This window comes from Rattus rattus, chromosome 18, assembly GCF_011064425.1.
Source record: "Rattus rattus isolate New Zealand chromosome 18, Rrattus_CSIRO_v1, whole genome shotgun sequence".
NCBI classification, from domain to species: Eukaryota; Metazoa; Chordata; class Mammalia; order Rodentia; family Muridae; genus Rattus; species Rattus rattus.
This window is the reverse complement of record NC_046171.1, coordinates 2,642,836-2,666,171: the sequence shown is the minus strand read 5'-3', so window position 1 is coordinate 2,666,171 and position 23,336 is coordinate 2,642,836. Positions and strand designations below refer to the sequence as shown.

The following is a 23,336-nucleotide window of genomic DNA, read 5'->3' as shown; positions in this document are numbered from 1 at the left end:
AGCAATGGAAACAAAATGTCCCCGGATTTGGAAATGGGTTGAGGCGACGTTCCCTTTGTGTAAGGTGGGTTGTGAGGCAGCCTTGGTCACCCTCATTTTGGTAATGTACCTAGATGCCTAGTCTCCGCGCGAAAGAGCCCAAAACACAGGTCATGGAATGGCTTGAACGAACTCAGGATTTATACAAACACACATGCCCGCTGGGTCTGTTGCTAATCCGCCATCAGGGTGAGCTCAGGAAAGAGGTACAGGGAGAGACAAAAGCGGCAGGCTCACCTCTGCTACAGATTATCATCAAGGGAACTTGCTTACACACAAGGTGTATGCCTGCTGATAACACCCCACTTCCTAGCCATCGTGTGACATTACGGGCAAGCATCCGTCCCCCGGAGTTCTCCAATGAGTGTGTGCTAAGCAAATTAACTGCTACTTAGCCCTTACCTTACAGAGATTTTTTTCCGTGTGAAATTTTTTGTCTATGCTTCTTGCTCTTCTTGAAGTTGAATTATTAATTTAAGGCACCAAGTATTTTCCCATGCCAAGTGTTGGCAGATCATGCTAAGCAATGGCCATGCAGCTGCAGCCTGTGGTCTCGCTGTACTTCCAACATGATGGCAAACATCATCAAACCTTTGAAATAAATGCCTATCTTAACCTGACCGACGAGAGAAATTGTGTCTTTCCCCATTTTTATTTGTTTTGTGATAGACTTGTATTTGGCGCTGTACATTGGTCATTCTTGTATTTAGAGTGGTTTGCTTGGCTAGGGGTGGTAGCTCACACCTGTAATCCCAGAGTGAAGAGGCTGAGACAGAATCACTACCAGGTCCACCTGGTGTATAGCGAGCTCTGTCTCAATAATCAAATAAATGCTTTTTTTTTTTATCAAAATAAATAAATACTTTTTGAGTCAAAAACAAACAAATAAAAAAAAACAACCCACTAGTATTCACTTAAATGTTGTCCAGTCTTCTGTGGTTTCAATTTTTCCATTTAATGTGAAAGTCGATGGTGAAGTTAAAATGTGGGGGGAAAATTCCCTGTATGTGTGTTTCGATACCACAAAGATATCTAGACCAGCACTCTTCTGAAGGTTGAGGTCTGGGCCGCTCTGTCTTTGGCTGCAGTGTCAAACTGTAATAGGACTGAGAGCAGGTAGGCATTGGTCTAGCCTAAGGCCACACAGCACCATCACTTGGCACTATCTTGCAGGGATGGCCACAGTCCCGATGTGTTTGTGTGAGATCAGCATACCCTCAACTTTGGGCTGGTGTTGCCGCTGTTGCATGTCCTCAATGGAGACAGTTCCAATTTGACACGACAGTGTTTTCTGTTGCAGGCTGCATGGTCACTGCAGTGACCCTTCTCTGGATGACCCCATCCCTCAGGAGTATGCTCTCTTCCTCTGCCCCACGGGGCCCTTGCTGGAAAAACTCCAAGAGTTCTGGAGAGAGAGCAGACGCCAGTGTGCAAAGAACAGAGCTCATGAAGTCTTCCCTCATGTGACACTCTGTGACTTTTTCACGGTGAGTCCGCCCCGGAGGCCTTAAGTGCTCACCACTGCAGCTGACGGCAGTGTTCTCTGGTAACCGGGCAACAACAGAACATGACTGAGATTTATTTTATTCAAGACATAAGCATGAGCTGTCTGCTTTGTGGGATCTTTTTCTTCCTCTGGTCAACTTTAGTTCATCCTTCAGGACCCAATTCAATTTAGAGTCTTCAATTCCCAAGCAGAAGAAGGTGTAATCCCAGGCTCTCAGCATCTTTTTGTCAATATCTCTAGGAGTACATTTGGGTGCTATGAAGGTTTCTGTCTACCCAAAGACTAGCAAAGTTCTGAACAGAGCAAGATGAAGTACTGAAAGGTGATGATTTGGCTGGACATAAACAAGGGTCTTGCCTGTGTCAGAGCCTGGCCCTCTGAGGAAAAAACATGGCCAAGTCAGCAGCCTCCCTATAGAGTAATGTCAAAGAAACAACCATTTCCTCTATACCTCTACTTGATAAGTTAGAGAAGGACCTACCTACTTCGGGGACATCAGAGCAGAGCCTGCCACTCCACAGTGCTAGAGGAACACTAAGTGTGATGTGCAAGAAAGAAGCTTCCAGAAGCTTTCCCCTGGAAAGCAGCACCTCACAAACATCCACAAAGCACCCACTGTGTGCCTGAGACCAGGAGCTCTCTGGGGTCAGAGCTAAACCCTTGCTTTCTGGAGGTCTGAGCTGGGATCCCTCGGGGCACCATGAGCTTCCTCAGAGTTGACTAGAGAATTCCATATGCATACAACAGAGAAGGAAAGAGGACTGACTGGGGAGGCGACAGGGAACTTCTAATCTAGGCATGTAAAGGGGATAGTATTCTTATCAAAGATGCCTCATAACTGAGCAGAAGACTTGGTGGTGACCCTTCACTCCATAACTGCAGGGGCTGGATAGGGAGAACCCCAGTGTCCTGGACAGAGAACAGTCCATGGTGGATAAGCCTGAACAAGCTACAAGAATACATGTTCTTTGCTTCTCTTCCCTTAGTGTGAAGACCAGAAGGTGGAGTGTTTGTATGAGGCTCTGAGGCGTGCAGGGGACAGGATCCTGGGCTCCTTCCCTGCCCTGGTTCCTCTCGTTCTCCATTCTTCGATCAGCTACCTCGGCTTCTTCATCAACGACAGCCCAGCTGATGTCATCCGGGAATTCGCCATGGCGTTCGCCACAGAGGCATCAGCCCTGGCAGGTAGGGAACCCTGGCTGGGGGCAGACACACTGTACCCTTTGGGTCCCAGCAGAGACACCTCTAGAGCCTTGATGGATTAGCTCCTGTGAGTGGCAATGGCCCTTTAATGACCGTCTGCTGAGGGAAAAGTTTGGCTCTTGTCCTAAGGCAGCCACTGCCCTCAGACAGGCACTGTCTCTATGTCCCCAGATGGCTCTTATAGGTGTCACCTTAAAAGGGGGGAGGAAGTTGCAGGGGTATATATCAGTTGATAGAGTGCTTGCCAGGGCATGTGGTTCCGTCCTCAGTGGTACATGCTCCAGACATGAGGCCCACGCACCTGTAATCCAGAAAGGGGAGGCAGGAGGGTCAGAAGTTCAAGAACATCTTCACCACAGAGCTAGTTTGAGTCTTGCCTTTATTACACAAGACCCTGTCTCAAGAAAACAGGAAGAGAGAGAAAGAAAGGAAAATGAAATGAAATGAAAAGAAAAAAAAGAAAAGGAGAGAGAAAGAAAGGAAAAGAGAAAGGAAGAAAGGAAGGAAGGAAGGAAGAAAGAAGAAAGGAAGAAAGGAAGAAAGGAAGAAAGAAAGAAAGAAAGAAAGAAAGAAAGAAAGAAAGAAAGAAAGGAGGACGGTTGAGTCTGCCCAGCAGAAAACCCTGCCCAGCATCCCTGTCCTAGGTTACACAGGGTCCCCTCCCACCAGGAACCTCAGAGTGGGACCTTTCTTAGCAGTGGGCTCTTTAAAGACTCAATTAATTAAGATGAGGTCACGCTAGAGTAAAGTAACCCTAAATCAATAACTGGTGATTGATACCAAAATCAATAATGTAAATCAATAGCATGGTCCTGAAAAAGACACGTGGGGATAACAAGGAGGTCACTTGATCTAACTACCTCACTTCCTGGGAGAGCTGACCCTGAGCTCATATCCATCTCTTGACCCTGAGCAGGTTTTTCCTGCATTCCCAGGTTCACCCTCAGTCTGACCTGAGAGGCTAGGAGACTCCCCTGAGATGACAGCTCAGGAGTGTCCCAAGTCCCTCCCTGCCCGCACTGTCCCTCTCAGTGAAACTGAACCCAGGTACACAGAGTAACAGAGGAAAAACAAAAGCCTATTCAGAAGTCAGCATGACTCACCCCTGGGTCTCCAGAGAAGCCAGACCAGGTCTTTTCCAGGCTGTGCTCATTTACATGGAGCGCTTACCCTTCTGAACTACCAAAAAGTGTCATGAAAAGGATTTCCCATCACCTACACATACCTTCATGCCACTAGCTGCTTCCCCAGAAGCTTAGGGCTCAGGGACCTGGCCAGGATCCACTGGCTGCCAAAGGTCCCCTGTGTGGAGAATACTGTAGTGAACTTAGCATCATGGTGCCTGAACCTTCCAGAACTTTCATTAGGGGAGCAACACATCCTGTTTGCTTCCTGACCTGGATGAAGAAGTGTCAAGCAGCCCTTGGGCACAGTGGACTCCAAGAGTCCTGGATTTAACCATCTTCATCCTCAAGTACTTCCTGTCACGAAAGAAACTAAGTCAGAGCATGACTCTCAGCCAAGGCCCCTGCGAGGACAAGGACAGAAGAGCCTAGAAGTAGGTCCTTCCACGGCAAAGTCTGTCATTTCTACGAAGACACCAGACTGCCTCCTCAGAGTCTGTAATGCTTGGGGCCCAACTGACACCAGATCTGATCGTTCCCAAGATACTATCCTCTCTTGATTACCAACCTGAAAGGCTCAAAGGCCAACCTGAAGCCGAGGAGTTCTCAAGGGCAGAGGCCATCACAAAGCACTGAGCCTCACCACTACCCGGCCTCCAGTGAGGAAAGTCTAATGCTGGCTAGACACCGACAGTGCTGCAGGTTTTATGTCCGTCTGTCAGGGAGACCCTTCTTTAAGCATTCACCTAGGCTGGAGACATAGCTCAGTGGATAGAGTGCTCTCCAGCAACAATGAGGCCCTAGGTCCAATGGCTGGCAACACATAAACCAGGGATGCGGATGCACTCGGTATATAAGGGCAGGAGGATCAGAAGTTCAAAGTCAACCTCAGCTACATAACAAGTTCAAAGCAATCAAGGACGCACGAGATCCTGTCTCAAATCAAAACCAAAACCAAACAGCACCGACTGAGGAGAGTCTGGGCCCCAGTCACGGGTGCCCCAGAGAATGAAGGGCCATTCACTGCACTTTGAGCTAGCTTGCAGCCTAAGAGCTATGAAGACCTTGAGCTACATCTCTGTGCCCGTCCTTTAGTTTGTTTGTTTTTTGTTTTTGTTTTTGTTTACAAACACTGCAAGGACCCAGCCACATCCTGTCTCATAGGGAGAGCCCAGCCCTCGCTTTGTCAAGAAAGCGCTAACCCTAAGGAGCAGGCGCAGTAGAATAGAGGCAGGGAGAAGAGAGGTTTCTGCCTGTTCCAGGCAGGTAGCACTGACATTCAGGGACAGGTTCTTGGCACTCCAATTCCTATCTGTCATTCAGCATGGGTACCCCGCATGCTATGTTCGCTTGACATTCAAGGTGAGATACTCAGCACCCTGCGTTTTCTTGACTCCACAGACTGTACCATCAAGCCCTGCACCAAGCAGCTGCACCTGACCTTGGCCCATAAGTTCTACCCTCACCATCAAAGGACCCTGGAGCAGCTGGCCAGAGCCATCCAGCCCAGCCACACCTGCCAATGGACAGCTGCCCTGTACTCCCGGGACATGCGTTTTGTGCACTACCAGGTGAGAGGACCTGGCCGGGCTGGTGGGCTGGGCCAGCCTTTCTTACTGATAGGAGGTGAATAAATGCTCCCCTGACAGCACTCACTCCTACAGTCTTCCCTGATGAAAAGAGGGGGCTCCCCTCTGCTGGAGCCCCCCCCTCATGTCCAGTTTGGAAGTAGCATCCCTTTATGGATGAGTTGGACATATACAATCATTTCAAAAGACAATGAAAGAGCTCCCACGGTGTTCAGAAAGCCCGTTCGTTGCCGAGGAGTGCTAATGCATGGTTTGCTTGTTAATTTATCCTCTGTAATGCTTTTGGTGTACTTCATGCCAAGTTTTCCTTTCCTAAGAGCTAATTGGTTGAGGAAGAAAGTGTGTCACACAGAGAAGTATGAGGGAGCCACACATTTCCTGTCATAAGGGAAATTGTAAGTAGTGTCCCACCAAGGAAGGTAGATAAGCATATTTGGTCACACTGTAAGGTCTTTCCTATAAGAGAAACAGATATTGGGAGAAAGATGGATGAGTAGATAGATTGATGGATGTGTAGGTGAGTGGGTGAATAACTGAATGGATAGATGGATGGATAAAATGGGTAGATTAGTGGATGGACAGATGAATGGATGGTGGTGGGTGGGTGGATGGATAAGTGGATAGATGGATGGATAAATGGGTGAAGGAATGCATTGGTGGATAGATAGATGTCTCAATGGATGGATAGATTGGTATATGAATGAGGGGGAATGGGTGGATGAGTGGATGGACAGATGAATGAATGGGGAGATAGGTGGATGGGATGGTGGACATATGAGTAAATGAATAGATACATGGATAACTGGATAGATGAATGAATTAGAAAATGGGTGGGTGGATGGATGGATGGAAAGATACATAGATAAATAGATGATACATACATAAATACATACATAGATAAATAGATATGTAGATAATACATACATAGATGATAGATGATAGACAGATACATAGTTACATAGATACATAGATTAGATACATAGATACACAGATACATAGATAATATATACATACATAGAACATACATACATAGAACATAGATATATATACATACATAGATACATGCATACATACATACATACATGCATATACACATACATAGATACATACATACATACATAGATACATACATATATATACAGGCATACACACACAGATACATACATATATACATACAGGCATACACACATACATACATACATACATACATACATACATACATACATACATACACACATACATACATGGGAAATGAGTGTTTGAGTTGATGGACAGATGAGTGCATTAGTGGATGGGTGGTGGGCAGACGAATACACAAGCATTTGGGTAGGCAGAGAAATGAATGCAGACGTGGGTTGGTGAGTGAGTGGGTGGGTAGAGGGAAGAAGACAGACATAAAACTTTCTAAGTCCACCCTAAGATTTCTAATCTGCGGTATTTGGCTATGTTCCACACTGTGTATCATTAGGCAAAGGCATGAAGGGACCTCAGGGACATTAGACACATCAGAGGAGACAGAAGGCAGGACAGACTGGCATCTGGCCTCCCACTGCTATCGCTTCCCAGCCAAACCCTCACTAAGACATGGGTCTCCTGCCTCCTTTCTAGACCCTGAAGGCGCTGTTCCAGTACAAACCCCAGAATGCAGACGAACTAATGCTCAGTCCTGGCGACTACATCTTCGTGGACCCCACTCAGCAAGAAGAGGCCAGCGAGGGCTGGGCCATTGGGATCTCACATCGGACTGGCTGCCGGGGCTTCTTGCCAGAGAACTACACAGAGCGAGCCAATGAGGCTGACACCTGGGTTAAGCACAGGTGAGCCCCACCCTCTCTCTGTTGGTTAGCACCGGAAACAGCAGGCACAGTGGTTATGTCCTCAATTAGGTCATTAGAGAGACTTTCAGTCCCTACACTGGCCACATTACCTTCCCTTCCCCCCTCTTCCCCAGTGCGCACAGCAAACATCGGATCTATTTGTGGTTTCTGCCGATAACCCTGAGGAAATCGGAGTGCTTCAAATTACTCTTCTGAGATAATAATGCTCAAATATTGTGAAATACCTTCCGTCTTAGGAACATCACAGAGCGCACACAGAGGTCGGAACTGGCCCCTGTAGCCTTCTGAGGAGGGTTAGCAATCTCTTACTGTTCTGTAACAAAGTGACACAAATTTAACTTCACCGTCCTCTAAGGCTGTGACCCTGGGATAGCTTGCACTGGGTTCTCATCTGACGCTCAGAGTCCTCCCCTAAGCTTATGTGGTTTTTCGTAAAATGTACTTCCCGGAAGCTGGCCTGCTCCTGCTGGTGTGTTTCTTCCAGCTCACCTGGCGGATCTCTTTCTGTTAGTATCTAGCACCATCTGTCAAGGCCAAGGGTTTTCAAGCTTTTCAGAACCAAGGCGTTGTTTCTTAAATGTATCAGTTCCTCCCCTCGATGTATGCATGCGATGTATGAGTCTCTGTCTCCCGTTTTACTACGAGCAAAAAGGAGAAACGTGGTGATTGCTTTGAAGTTGCACACAGAGATAGCCAGAGCTACTTAACCAACTCCATTCTTCATCCTTTCTGTTTCCCATCAACAATGTTGCTAAGCCTTTTATTGCAACATGGTGACCTCCCCACCCCCACCCCTGCTTCTATACCTGTGTCTTGATGCTGTGGACATCCTCCAGCCCACAATCTGTATGTGCTCTTCCAGGAATAACCATGACTTTTTTTCTTTGCTTTTTCTGTGGGGTATGTGTGTGTGTGTGTGTGTGTGTGTGTGTGTGTGTGTGTGTGTGTGTGTTTGCATTTGCATAAGCACATTGTGTGTGTGTGCACTTGCATAAGCACATTGTGTGTGTGTTTGCACTTGCATAAGCACATTGTATGTGTGTGTGTGTGTGTGTGTGTGTGCGTGTGTGATGCATATTTGCTGGACAGATCTTCTAGCCTCTGTGTATTCAGAGAGATTTTCTCCTACCCCCCTCCCCCACCCCCATAACTCTTTGTATCACAAGGCAGAGCTGTGGAAACCATACTGTTTTGTTCACGCGCCTACTGGAAGCCAGTTAGAGAGTGTGGTAAAAGTTCCAGAAGCTTAAACTTCTGTTTTGAATAAATTAAGAAGCAATGCATTTTGAATATTTAAAGCAAATGGTTGATTTTGGTCATTTAGTGGCTGACGGGATTTCATGGGGAAAAGGACTTTGCAAGCAATTATTATTTTTATTGAATGGAGGTCTTTTTTTTTTCTGAAAAGATTTATGAAGGGAGATCAGGTGACCTCTAGGCTACTGGTTCTTCCTGTTAACATTAATACATTTAAGTTTGCATGACAGGCCAGGCTCGGCATCTGTGCCCTTGGACTGTGCCACCAAATGCAGTTGACAATAAAGTAAATCCCCCACCACCCCTACCCAGGCTGCCCAGGGACTCACTACGTTGCTCTATAGCCAAGGATGACCTTTTGAACTTCGGATCCTCCGGGCTCCATCTCCAGAGTACTGATATTACAGACATGCTCCGTCGTGCGGGTTTCATGTATGCTACGCAGCTAAGCATGGGTTCCTATATGCATTTATGAATCGGTCAGGTATGCATAGGAATCTAAAATTTCGTGAAAGCTGTGGAGCCTGCCTACAAACTCAGGAAGAAGAACTCAGCCTCTAGGGCTTTTGTATCAGGTCACCTCCATGATCCACTGATTCTCCAGGGCCTGGAGAGAGAGCTGGACACGCCCTCCCGGGAAAGCCAAACCCCCAGCATGGGAGAGGAGGGGCTTCCTGCAGAACCCACTTGGTCGGTTAGCTGCTATAAAAAAAAAAACCGGAAGAAGGAAGAATGTAGGACAGGACAGGCTGGCATTGGACTCTGGGGGGTTGGGGGTGGGGCGCTGGGGAAGATGGGGCCTAGTAGCCCCTCATCTTCTCTCCCCACCCAAGGGCCAAAGAGACCTTACTGTGGCCAAGAAGCCATCAGCCAAGGGGCAAGCTTCTGTAGTGAACTCCGGCTAGCAACAGTTCCACTTCCTGTTAATACGTCACCTGCACCTGCCTTGTGATCCTGACCTTCCTGGGAGGCCAGCTTCTCTCAGGAACCAGGGTATATTTGTAAAAGTTTCGAGAAAAAGGAAGTTCTGGCTGAATGCTGTGGCTTGTCTCTTGAGGTCTCACTCCCCCACACCCCATCCTCCGCCCCCGTATCAGACTCACTCTCTCCTCACAAGATAGCTATGATCTACTCCCCACCCCTAGGCTGTCTGGTGTGCCTATAGGTTGGGAGTTAGCAGTGGGCTGTCTATGGTTTTCAAAGCTGCTGATCGTTCTTCTAAACATTTAAAGAGGTTTTAAATTGGGGCATAGGGGTTGGGGATTTAACTCAGTGGTAGAGCGCTTGCCTAGGAAGCGCAATGCCCTGGGTTCAGTCCCCAGCTCCGGAAAAAAAAAAAAATTAAATTGGGGCATAGCGGTGCCTGGCCTTAATTCTAGTACTTAGGAGGCAGAGGCAGGCAGACCTCTATGAGGTCCAAAGCAGCCAGAGCTACACAACGACACTCTGTCTGAAGAGAGATCCTGGCAAAATCTGAATGTGTCACGGAAGCGTTAAGCAGTGGGGAATGTAGTCAGACACCTGTGTGCACAGATAGTTGGCCTGTGACCAGACTACTTGTTGTATATACCTTCCGTATATAACTCCTAAGGGCACAGGATTCACACAGGGCGTGCTTGATATGTACAGTGAGAAGCGCTGCTATGCCAGCACCCAGGGAGAGATCTGCAAACCACGTGGCAAGAGGCCCCTTCCTGCTCAGAGGACATGCCCCCCCGCCCCCAGCCCTGAAGGTGGCTGCCATGGGAACACACTGTACAACCCCACATTGTGCAACCCCACCAGCAACAGTGTAAACTCCCCAGCAGGTGGCTACAGGATTCTGAGGACCCAATGGTCCTGATCCAACACCCACTTGTTACTTGGAAACCATGTATTACTGGAAGATAGCTGCGTGGGAGGGACCACCGCTACCTCAGTTTCAGGCATCGTCACAGAACATGTATCCAGCCCGGCCACAGATCAGAGAGGCAAAGGCTGAGAATCAGAGCCCAACAGGAGCGGAAGCTGTCTTCCAACCACCAAAGAGCTGATCAGATCCCACAAAGCGAGCTGGTGGGAGGAAGCTTCCACAATAGCAAGGGTACTACGCCGTTGCTGGATGAACTGTGTCCCTCCCAAAACTTATATGCTAAAGCCCCAATGAACATTTTTTTAGAGACCTTTCAATTAAGGTGCCCCTTATCCAATCTTACTTTGACTAAAGGTCATAGAGGACACGGGGGGGGGGGGAGGCACCAACTTCTCACCAGGCCCAGGACAGAATCTCTAAGATAAATCACAAGTTCCTATGTCACCTCCATCTTGGATCTCCTACTCTCTGGGGCAGAGAGACAATGAAACCTGTTGTGTCATTGAAGCCCCAGTCTGTGTGACAGTAACTCCAGGACAGACACTACCCCTGTGACTTTGTCTTTGAAATGCCACACACTGAAGTGACCCCCTTCTAGGAACAAAGGTGAATGGGAAATTTAATCCATTACTATGGAATGAGTTAACCACTAAGTGACGTTCCTAAATCCAAGAGGAAGAAAAAAAAAATGACAAAATGTCACCTGCTTCCCTCTGTCCCTGCAACACCAATGTGCTCGTTAATCTGTTGCTTGCATTTTTTTTTAATTGAAAGACTAGCAGACAAGCTCGACTTCCTCTCTGACTGTAAAGTTCACAGATGTCACTCAGAGATAACCATAGTTTTACTGTCTGAGCAGTAAGCCCTGAGTTACACGTGCCCCAGCCTTGCCCTCAGGAAGAAGAGATCAGCCTGCACTTCCTGTATCGGGATGCTTCAGCTCTACCTGCTCTGTGTGACAGTCATTGAAAAGGGTGGGTGAAGGAGCACCCTCATAGAAGCAGGGGGAGGGGGGATAGGGTAGTGGGTTTCTGCAGGGGAAACAGGGGAAGGGGATAACATTTAAAATGTAAATTTAAGGGGTTGGGGATTTAGCTCAGTGGTAGAGCGCTTGCCTAGCAAGCGCAAGGCCCTGGGTTCGGTCCCCAGCTACGAAAAAAAGAAAAAAAAAAAAGAAAGAAAGAAAAAAGAAAATGTAAATTTAAAAAATCCAATAAAAGAAAAAATGCCAAACCTAAGAATGGTATGTATAGAAGAAAAGAAAGAGAAGGGGGAGGAGGAGGAGGAAGAGGAGGAAAGAAAGAAAAAGGAGGAGGAAGAAGGAAGAAGGAGATGGAGGAAGATGAAGAAGGAAGGAAGAGGAGGAAAGAAAGAAAAAGGAGGAGGAAGAAGGAGGAAGGAGATGGAGGAAGATGAAGAAGGAAGGAAGAGGAGGAAGAGGAGAAGGATGAAGAGGAGGAGGAAGAAGAGGAGGAAGAGGAAGAAGAGGAAGAGAGGAAGAAGAAAAAGAAGAGAAGAAGGGGAGAAGAAGAAGAGGAGGAGAGAAGAAGAAGAAAAGAAGAAGAAGAAAAGAAGAAGAAAAAAGAAGAAGAAGAAAAGAAGAAAAAAAAAGAAGAAAAGAAGGAGGAGGAGGAGGAGGAGAAAGAGGAGGAGGAGGAAGAGGAGGAGGAGGAGGAGGAGACTGCTCAGCTCAAAGGCCCAGAAAATATTTTCAGCAAAACCATAGAAGAAAAATTTTCTAACCTAAAGGAGGAGGTGCCTATGCAGGTACCAGAAGCATAAAGAACCCCCAATAGATTGGACCAGAAAAGAAAGTCCCCCTTGACACATAATAATCAAAACACTAAACATAAAGAACAATGGGAGAATATTAAAAGCTGAAAGGGAAAAAGACCATGTATCAAATAAAGACAGACCAACCAGAATTACACCTGACTTCTCAATGGAGACTTTTAATAATCAGAAGGGTCTGGACAGACGATGTGCTGCAGACTCTTAAGAAACCACAGCCCAGACTGTTATACCCAGCAAAACTTTCAATAACCATCTATGGAGATAGTAAAATACTTCATAAAAAAAGAAAGGGGTTGTCAGTGGCTCTGATGTATGTCAGAATTCAGCTACAGGATTCACTGACGCCTACACTCCATCCTGCTTGTATCTGCAGCGTGAGAACACATGAAGTCCATGTCTTGTTGGTTGGGTGCCTTTAATGGCTGAGCCATCTCTCCAACCCAGGTCCATATGGAGAAGGCCATAAGAGGTTACAACTCGAAGACACAGTGACAGGGACAGAGGACCATAACTTATAGGTAATCAGAAAAATACTTGAGACCAGAGAAATGGCTCTGCAGTTAAAAAGCACTTGACTGCTCTTTCAGAGGACCCAGGTTCAATTCCTAGCACCCACTTTATGGCTCATGACCATCTGTAAGCCCATTCCCAAGGGATCTGATGCCTGTCTTCTGGCTTCAATGGATGTCAGCCATACCCACAAGGCACAGACATACATGTAGGCAAAGCTCCCATATACTTAAAATAAAATATTCAAACACATGGACTACGTCAAAATGCTACAAAAGTCACAGATGGCCCAGAGCTTGGTCACAGGCACCCGGCAGACAGCTGCTGCCTAGACTCGGGGCAAGTGATGCCATGTGACTCTAGACAGTCTTGGGGAGCTGTTGCCTACCATATAAAAAGCCGTTGTAAGAAAGGGGCTGAGTAAATAGAAATACACCTCATGGGTGGTTGAGGAGAGTGAGTCAACTTCAGAGTCTTCCTTCAGGGTTTTACGAGACTTCAGACAAAATCCTGGTGGGGTCATTTGTTTGAATGTCAGTGGCTAAAGGAAGCATTTTCCTAGAAGAGACATCCAGAAGAGAACTGGGACGACATTGGGGCCAAAGTAATGAGAGGCGGTGCTCGCCCAGTGCATACGAGGACCTGGGTTTGAGCTGCAGTACCCCCTGAACCCAGATGTGGTGGTGCACACCTGCAATCCCATAGTCGGCAGGAAGTTCAGCAGTTCAAGGGTATTTTTGTCTACATAGTTCATTTAAGGCTAACCTGGGCTACCTCAGACCCGTCTCAAATAATTTTTTATATTATAGCATATTTTATATTATTATATACTTTATATTATAGTATAGTATATTTATTTTATAGTATATATGTGTATATATATATTAATGGTATATCACATCAAAAATCAAAATAGGGTTTTAGCTCAAAGGAAAGAAGACAGCGGGATGGGGCAGGTATAGGGGTAACAAAGAGGCCTACCTGGCATCTTGGGAAATTCATCTCTGAGAACCCCACAGAAGCTGCGGGGGAAGGACAAATGACATCCACAGTATTTTGTACCCCATACATTTGTTTACCCAAACCAGTGCCTGGCAGAGACAAGAAATAAACAGAAAGAACGTGTTTTTAGACAAGCATGCCTCCGGCTTCTGTGATGGGAAAGTTTGGGTGGGGCCGAAGCCAGAGGGTTTCTCAGAACTCTTGGTAGGCCTGTCTCTAATGGTGACCAGTCATTGCTTGACATTCATGGCCTCTGTACATTCAGAATAGCCAGAGTACCACAGGGCAGAACAAGGCAAGACCTGAGTTTTCGCAAGCTGTTTGCAGTTCACACTCCCATAAGGGGAGCCTGTTTGAGCAAGTTCCTGCCTTTGTGTCGCCTTTGAAAATGACTGTGACTCTGGCCCCAGGTAGTCCTGAGCCATACCCTCACCCCAAGCCGGCTCAGTGGTGCCGTGTGTGTTCCTAGAGGAGATCCAGGCTTACAGTGGCCAAGTCCAATCTCAGAGCCTGTGCATCTTGTTCAAGAGCAGTTCACTCTTTCCTGTGGCCCAGCTGCAAAGCCTGGAGCTGAGCTTGGATCTGTGTCCGTGGTAAAGCACTGGTCTGGTGTGTGAGGCCCAGGTCTGATCCATAAGAGTGCAGAGAGAGGGGGGGGCAGGAGAGAGGGCTCAATGGTTAAGGGCACTGACTGCTTTTCCAGAGGTCCTGAGTTCAAATCCCGGCAACCACATGGTGGCTCGCAACCATCTGTAATGAGATCTGATGTTCTCTTCCGGTGTGTCTGAAGAAAGTGACAGCAGTCCGACCATATCTGTCTGCTCCTTACACTTGCTCAAAGCACAAACCTCGGGTGAGCCTGCAGCCTCTGGGCTCTGCGCCCACAGAAGCTCTTCTGTTTTACCCCTGCCTCTCCTCCCTTGGCTCATTCTGTTCCAGCCAGGCAGGCCTCAGATGTTCCGATAACCCTCAAGAGAGCCCCTGCTGTTGGCTAACCTTCCAGAGAGTTGAGGCCCGCACGCACAAACGCAGAAACACACACATGCCTGCCTACTCCACCTACTCCTCCATCCCCACATTCACCCCATCCACCCACTTCCTGTGTCAATCGAAGCCTTGAGGAATTTGGGGGCCCTGCTTCCATCCCCAGATAGCCAGAAGCCTATTCAACCAGGCCGCCACCCCTGCATTATTGCAGCCCATAATACTCTACTTCTGAAACCCAGCTATGCAATCTTCTTCCCCTCCTCCCCTCCGCACAAAAAAATGGGTCAAGTCTAAATATGGGTGGATGCAAAATCTAAGTTGTTGAATTCAGCGGCTGACAAAGTCGTGACTACCTTTTCGTTTTCAGTGGGTCAGAACCATTTTCCACATTTCCAGTAATGAATCAAACTTTCCTTGACCATAAAGGAATTGGAGAGTAACCTTGCTGGGTTAACAGAAAATAAGAGTAAAGGCTCTCAGACATAGAGGGCGGCAGGCAGGACTTGTCATAGAATGCAATCCGGAACGGCTTGAGTACCTAACTGTCACTGGGGCTGCCCTTTTTTTTTTTTTTTTTTTTTTTCTTTTTTTCGGAGCTGGGGACCAAACCCAGAGCCTTGTGCTTGCTAAGCAAGTGCTCTACCACTGAGCTAAATCCCCAATCCTGGCCATTAGTTTTTAAACAGTTTCCCGAAACTTCTATGAAAAGGCTTCTGCCCTGGGGAAATCACTCATTTTCTCCCGTCAGAGGGGGAGTCGCGTGCTCTGTGTTAGCCATTCACCCTCCTCTCTCAAACACCCGCCTGGTCCTTCCATAGAGGGTTGAGCACAAACCCTTTCCTGTTTCATATCTCGGGGTTCGCTTTCCAGTTTGCTTTGGCTTTTCCCCGACCCATGTGTCCCCAGAGTTCCTGACCGCCCGTTCACGTCGTGGCACTTTAAGTAATTTACAGTTTCCTGGTTACCTGCACATGCTCAGTGCCGTCAGTACCCACTGCCCACAGTGCACATCTCTAGCTCTCAAGGGTGTCTGGCCACTATGACAGTGTCCCGACTACTTCTAGCTGAACACCTCTGACTGCAGCTGAGGAGGGTAAATCAGGGGATGGCGTGTGGAAGAAACAGATTTGATAGTCACTAAAGGTGCAGCACCAGTAAGATAGAGGGGTGGGAGGGGGTTCGTTGGGGAGGGGCTCTGTTGAAGTTTGTGATTGACAGATCTGAAGTCTGAAGGTCAGCCCAGCAGGTGGGGCCCAGGAAAGATCTAGGGCTATAGCTTGAGTATGAAGGTAACCTAGAGACGGAATCCATTCGTCCTCCGTGGAGACCTCCGTCTATCCTGTATCTCCCCCGACCCTGCATGCATGGGATCATCTATTTTATTCAAGGTCTGCCGGTCTCGCCGCTAATCTCATCTAAAAGGTACCTTCTTAGCGATGCTGGAAACATCAGAGCTTGGCATAGAGGCACACATCTGCCGTCCCAGCTACTCGGAAGGCTGAGGTGGGAAGCGGTTTTGAGCTTTCAGTTTGTGCGCAGCCTGAACAACAGGGGAAGATACAAAGTAACTTTTGAACAATGCCTGATCATGGTGTTGAGTTGGGTCGAGCATCTCCATGGTGCTACAACCATGAACCAACCACAGGCTTCACCAGATAGGCTCTGAGCGCTCGGTAGCTCGGTGTTATTTTGTGGCCTTGATTTTTACTGCAGGGGCTGAAGCAGGTATTCCCAGTAACATCCGTGACCAGAAACCATGTTGACGACATGGCATGTCTCTGTTCACAGCTTCTCCTCCTCCTCCTCCTCCTCCTCCTCCTCCTCCTCCTCCTCCTTCTTCTTCTTCTTTCTTCTTCCCCCACAGGACATACACATTCAGTCTCGCCATGGACCTGAACTCTAGGAAGGACTTTGAAGCCAGTAGCAGGAGAAATGGGGACTCACACACTCCGTCAGTGTCAAGGAGCATTAGCGACATACAAGCTTTGCAGGTAACAGGACCTTGTGTTGTTGTTGTTGTTTATGTGTTTGCTGTTTTGTTAGTAAACCGTGCTTGCTGATATAACACTACGGTAGCCCTGGCTGCTAGAGTTTGACTTTTCTCCCAAGTAAGGCTATTGTAGTAACTATTTAATCTCAAATGGGAGTTTCTACCCCACCTTTGATCATTTAGCTCCCAGATAAAAAGACACAAAACTTTTATATCTATAATAAGCCTTAATCAGCACAAGAGCTGGGTGTGTCTACCCTCTCCTATTATATGTCTACTTCCCTGACAATAACCCCGTTATGACCTGCCATGTTCCGTCTGGGCTGCTCTCACCTCTAATTGGCCAACCCTCGTGACCATCTTTTCAAGACTCACCTACCCCCATGGTATCTTCTCCTCTCTCTATCTCCTTCTCCCTCTTTGTGGTCTCCTCAGACCCCAAGCCCAGGAATTGAAACCGTGCTTATCTCTCTTCTGTCCAGCTATAGGCTGTCAGCATCTTTATTCAACTAATAGTTTTAAATTAAGGAGCAAAATCGCATAGCATCGCTTGGCGTGTGTGAGGATTCTCTCTACCCTGAGAGCAATCAGACCTTGGGGCCCGGTGTTTAGCATTACAATACATAGCCAGGGACCAAACCTCACCACAAGGATGAGTTCACACACAGAGGAGCCCCTCCTGAAGGTTGCTGCTGAGGACCCTGGGGCTACTCCCCAAACACAAACCTCTCAAGAACACAGTGGGCAAAAAAAAAAAAAAAAAAAGAACACAGTGGGCATGTGCCCTGTGGCTATGAAGTACCAAGGGCAGCCTAGAAAGGAAGGAATGGGGTTGGGGATTTAGCTCAGTGGTAGAGCGCTTGCCTAGGAAGTGCAAGGCCCTGGGTTCGGTCCCCAGCTCCGAAAAAAAAAAGAACCAAAAAAAAAAAAGGAAGGAATGTTTCAGAGAGCTGCTGCCCCCAACACACACACACACACACACACACACACACACACACACACACACACACACACATGCACTGACCTAAGGCTGCTGGATGCTGTCAGGTAAAAAGTTAAAACAAGGGGCTGGAGAGATGGCTCAGTGGTTAAGAGCAGTTAACTGCTCTTCCAGAGGTCCTGAGTTCAATTCCCAGCAACCACATGGTGGCTCACAACCATCTGTAAATGGGATCCAATGCCCTCTTCTCATGTGCATGAAGACAGCGACAGTGTACTTGTATAAATAAAATAAATAAATCTTTTTTTAAAAAAAAGTTGAAACAAAATAAAATACAGCCTCTGTACCTCTAGATCACGAGGGGCTTTTCCCCCCATTGATTCAACCAACCAGGGGTGGAAAATATTATAGAAGACTGTACATTGTCTTAATCAGCTTCCCAGTATTGCAATAAAAAACCTAAAATGACCAGCTTCGAAGGAAATGAATGGCTTGTTCTGTGTTTGCCGTGGTCTTAAAGTATTCAGTCCGTCATCATTTGGACCAACCGGTTGCTTTGGACCTATCGTGATGCAGTTTACCACGATACAAGCAGATAGCAGAGGAGAGTCAGTTACCTGATAAGAGCCAGGAAGCAAAAGGAGAAAGGCACTGGGTCCCAAGAGCCCTTCAAAGTCACAAGTCCAGTGACCTAACTTCTTCCCACCAGGCTCTCCTCTGAAAGGTCCCACTCTCAGCAGGACCATGGGCTGCAGCCAAGCCTTCCACATCTGAGCCTCTGAATAACATTCAAGATCCGAAATGGCTGCGGTAACACATATCTGTAATCCCAGCACTCGGGAGGTAAAAGCAGAAGGGTAGCCATGAGTCTGAGACCAACCTTGGCTACACTGAAAGTTCTAGGGCAGCCTGGGCTATAGTGTCAGACCATGTTTCAAATGAAAACAAGAAAAAACAAAGAAAGGAAGGAAGGAAGGAAGGAAGGAAGGAAGGAAGGAAGAAAGAGAAGAAAACAAGAAAAAGAAGCAAAGAAAGGAAGGGAGGGAGGAAGGAATAAAAACAAGGAGAGAGGGAGAGAGGGAGGGAGAGAGAGGAAGAGAAAAGAGGGAGGGAGAGAAGGAGGAAGGAAGGAAGGCAGGAAAGAAGGAAGAAGGAAGACAATATCTGCGCCAGTAATGAATGCATACAGACTTTTTCTGCCACTGTTCTTTTTTTTTTTTTTTTTTCTTTTCTTTTTTTTTCAGAGCTGGGGACCGAACAGGGCCTTGCGCTTGCTAGGCAAGCGCTCTACCACTGAGCTAAATCCCCAACCCCTCTGCCACTGTTCCTTAAACAATATGACATAAGTACTGTTCACATAGCATTGAATGGCATTAGGCGTTTCAGTTGTCTGGAGATGAGTTAGAGCACACAAGGGATGTGTCTACGTTCAATAAAAGCATCGCATTGCTTTATAGAAGGAACGTGGGCATCTGTGAACTTTAGTGCCTGCAGGGGTCCTCAGCCCACCTCAGGGACACTGAGGGATGACTGTCCTAATCACTAAGAGCACTCAGGCAAGCAGAGACTGACCAGCAACAGGAAGGCAGGGGGAGGAAGAGGGAGGCTCCTTACCTGAGTGCTCAGAGGCAAGGCACACACCCGGGCATTATGAGGAAGCTGCCTTGGGACGGACTCAAGCATGAATAATCCTGGAGGGCTCCTCAGAAGAGGAAGAGTAGGAGTAAATGAGTAAACTAAATAGATTGATATATGAGAGAAAAAGAAAGGAAGGAGGAAGATGGAGGGAGGAAGAAAGACGGTTAATAGATTAGACAGACAGACAGATGTAGGGGACCAAGTATTCAAATAGCTAAGCCTATAGGGGACACTTCTCATTACTGTAGATTGACAGGCGATAGATGATGATGATGATGATGATGATGATGATGATGATGATGATGATGAAGAAGAAGAAGAAGAAGAAGATAGATAGATAGATAGAGATAGATAGATAGATAGATAGATAGATAGATAGATAGATAGATAGATAGACAGACAGACAGACAGACAGGCAGGCAGGCAGATAGACAGATAGACAGAATGACAGACAGACACTTGGGAGAGATAAAACAGTTGGAGATTACATGTCTGTGATGGGCTCAGTCCTCCTTACATCTCTTTTATGAAGTCATGGGGCCCGGGAAATTAAATGTAGGAAGAAATGAAAGCAATCCCCCAGCCTCACACTGTGAAGGCTGGCCGCCTGACTGACCGCAGTTGCCAAGGAGCTTGGGAGAGTCTTTGTCCCTAGTCGATGGCTGGTGGATACTGCAAAGTCTCTTAATAACTTCACAACCCATTGTTCCCACCCCAGGCTACCATCGCGAGGAGAGGTGTTCTGGTCATACGCCATGGTGAGAGGGTGGACCAGGTCTTTGGGAAGTCTTGGCTACACCAGTGCACTACCACTGATGGTAGGTTGAGTCGGGATGACTCTCGACAGATTAGCTCTGTGTCCTTGAGGGACCCTAGACCATGGCATAGCACCTTTGCGGCCGCTAATTTGGATAAAGAAACCCACCCACGTACACACTGGCTACATGTCTAAGCCAGGCCCTTGGCATCAGGTCGGTGACTGGTGGCAATCCTGGTTCCCCTTTTCTCTAATGAGAGAGGTTAAACCACTCATTTCTGGTCATACAGCTAAGGGTCAGGATTTCTAACAGGTTGACAGATCTTAGAGACCAGTGTCAAACTCAAAGGGACCAGGGTGTCACGCAGCCCCTGTTTTCTGGTCCTGCATTCAAGCATGTGACTGAAGAGTTCCCATGGTAGGGGACCTCCAGCCAAGTGTGGACTGCCCCACCATTAGCAACACAGAAGGGAGGCATCACACTGCAGTCGGTTAACTGATACCAACTCAGAAGTTTATTCTGAGGATGCAGCGTTCTCTCCCTTGTGAGTGATAAGGGATACAAGGGAAAAGTGGGCTCCTGGCCCCTGGGGCTCAAATCTAAGCATTCTGCATTTGAGAACATGTTACTGGCCTGCGATATTTGTCCCCTGACTTGAGTCCCCATCACAAGAACCCTTTACAAACAACGGCACTGGTGAGCTCTCAGACAATAGCCTTCCCCACAATGTGGATCTCCCTCTTGGGGACTTGGGTGACAAATGGGATCTGACTCAGTGACCTCAGATGTCTGCCACTTGTTTCTACCTCAGGAAAATACTACAGGCCAGACCTGAACTTCCCTTGCAGCCTGCCCAGGAGGAGCAACGGCATCAAAGACTTTGAAAACGATCCGCCGTTATCTTCCTGTGGAATTTTCCAGGCCAGACTTGCTGGTACGTTTAAGAGTGTTCCCACAGGAAAGTGGCAGTAACAATAATGACTATATTGTATCCACTGAGCCCCTGCCATGGACTATATTGTATCCACTGAGCCCCTGCCCCTGCCATGGACTATATTGTATCCACTGAGCCCCTGCCATGCATCCTTTGACCATACTGGCATCTTTCCTACTCTGCCCATACCCGGGCATGCAGATTGTCTTAGTTACTGTTCTATTGCTGTGAAGAAACACCATGACCAAGGCAGCTTATGAAAGGAAGCATTTAACTGGGGGATTGCTTGCAGTTTCAGAGGGTGAATCCGTGATCATCATGGCAGGGAGGCAGATGCTGGGTCAGCCGCTGATAGTTTACCTCCTGATCCACAGGCAGGAGGCTGAGGGATACTGGGCCTGACGTGAGCTTTTGAAACCTCAAAGCCCATCCCCAGTGACATACCTCTTCCAACAAGGCCACATCTCCTCCAACAAGGCCACACCTACTCCAACAAAGCCACACCTACTCCAACAAGGCCACACCTACTCTAACAAGGCCACACCTATTCCAACAAGGCCACACCTATTCCAACAAGGCCATACCTTCTAATACTTCCCAAACAGTTCCACTACCTGGGGACCAAATATTTAAACATATGAGTCTGGGTTGGGGGACATTCTCATTCAAACCACCACAGAGACATTCAATCATTTCCCTCGGGTCACACAGCTAGTGACCAAAAGTAGAACAGTCTGATCCAGACGTGGATGACTGGTGATAAAAACAAGGAAATATAGGGAGGAAACACTGTAGGGAGAAGAAATAGCAAAAAATCAGTGAATGCACCAAGAGCGTCACTTAAAAAATTAAAACCGAGCTGGGGAGATAGCTCAGTGGGCCAAGTATTTGTCCAGTGAGCACACTGATCCTCAGAACCTAGGTGGAAAAGCTGGGTGTGATAGCACACTTGTTCTCCCGTGCTGAGGAAGCAGAGGCAGACTGTTCCCCAGGGCTCCCTGGCCAGACAGACTCACCTATAAGGTGAGCTCCAGGCCCGTGAGAAATGCCATTTTAAATAAAAGGGTGAACGGCATTCCTGAGGATTACTTCTGAGGCTGACATCTGACCACCACACATATCCACACACAAGCATACATGCACACCTGTATATGTGCACATATGCACATACACATACACACACGCACGCACGCACGCACAGACATAATCACAGGCATAGATGCAGACACACACAGATATAGGCACAAACACACAGAGAGACACACAGTCACAGACACATACATACACAGATGCACAGGCACAGGCACAGATGCCAACACACAGATATAGACACACACACACAGACACACACACACACAGAGGCATAGGCACAGGAACACATGCAGACACACCCAAACAGATACAGACATGCACACACAGAGACACACACAGTCACACACACACACACACATACACAGACACAGGCACACACATATACACACACACACACATACACACACACACACACACACACACACACACACACACACACACACACACACACACACACAAACACACACACACACACACAAACACACACATGCACACGCGCACAGACACACAGGCACAGGCACCAATGCAGACACACACACACACACACACACACACACACTTTCAAGGCACACCCCCTCACAGGTAATACTGCACTATCACTTATGCCCTTGAGTTTACGACTGCAGAGTCTCCTTCTATGAGCTATCATTTGGGGGAACAGATGAGACTGTTGTGCTTCTCTGGTTTACAACTTACAAATTCAGAAAGCTGAGCCTAAGGGGACAAGCAGACATCCCAGTCCCTGGCTGGTCATCTACAGGACCGCCTTCCTGCTTCTTGCCCTACATGAGACAGGCTCTCACTGCCAGCTCTCCAGGCGGTTCACACTGTGGCTGTTTCTACTCCCAGTCTGACGACAGTTGGTTCTCGGGTTGGGATACATCAGCTGTATGCAGCCCATTAGGGTTCCTCCTTCCTTAGGAGAGTAACATGCCCACATGTCATGTGAGCCTGTATGTGTGTCCCAGAAGTCCTGTCCTCGTGCCTAAATACTTACAGAGATGTTTGAACATCTCCCAGGATGTATGCATGGGAGCATCCAGGGATGGGTTGCGTGGGTAACAAATATCCCCAGTTGCTATATCCCTGTCACCATCTGGGTGGCTGAAGTATCATTTGTCACCTATTGGTGCTAGAGGTTGAAGTCCCAAGGCCACAGTTCAAGCACATGGTTCCTTCTGAGGAAGACTTACCTCTCCCTGTTGCTCCATGGGGTCTGGCCCTGATGTCTCTTCCCATCATCCCTTTCTGTCTATATCTCTACTCAGCCTTCTCCCTTGTG

The 23,336-nt window shown here is 47.6% G+C and overlaps 1 protein-coding gene across 2 annotated transcripts in view; it reads left to right on the top strand.

Moving 5' to 3' along the window:
- The window catches only part of Ubash3a (ubiquitin associated and SH3 domain containing A), a 36,262-nt gene that overhangs the window by 4,336 nt on the left and 8,590 nt on the right, over positions 1–23,336 (top strand). For both annotated transcript variants that reach the window (XM_032888707.1, XM_032888708.1), the window contains exons 3-9: positions 1,340–1,526; positions 2,533–2,731; positions 5,275–5,444; positions 7,071–7,279; positions 16,567–16,693; positions 19,989–20,088; positions 20,840–20,962. In XM_032888707.1, coding sequence (XP_032744598.1) covers positions 1,340–1,526; positions 2,533–2,731; positions 5,275–5,444; positions 7,071–7,279; positions 16,567–16,693; positions 19,989–20,088; positions 20,840–20,962 — 1,115 coding nt within the window. The remainder of the gene's footprint in view (positions 1–1,339; positions 1,527–2,532; positions 2,732–5,274; positions 5,445–7,070; positions 7,280–16,566; positions 16,694–19,988; positions 20,089–20,839; positions 20,963–23,336) is intronic.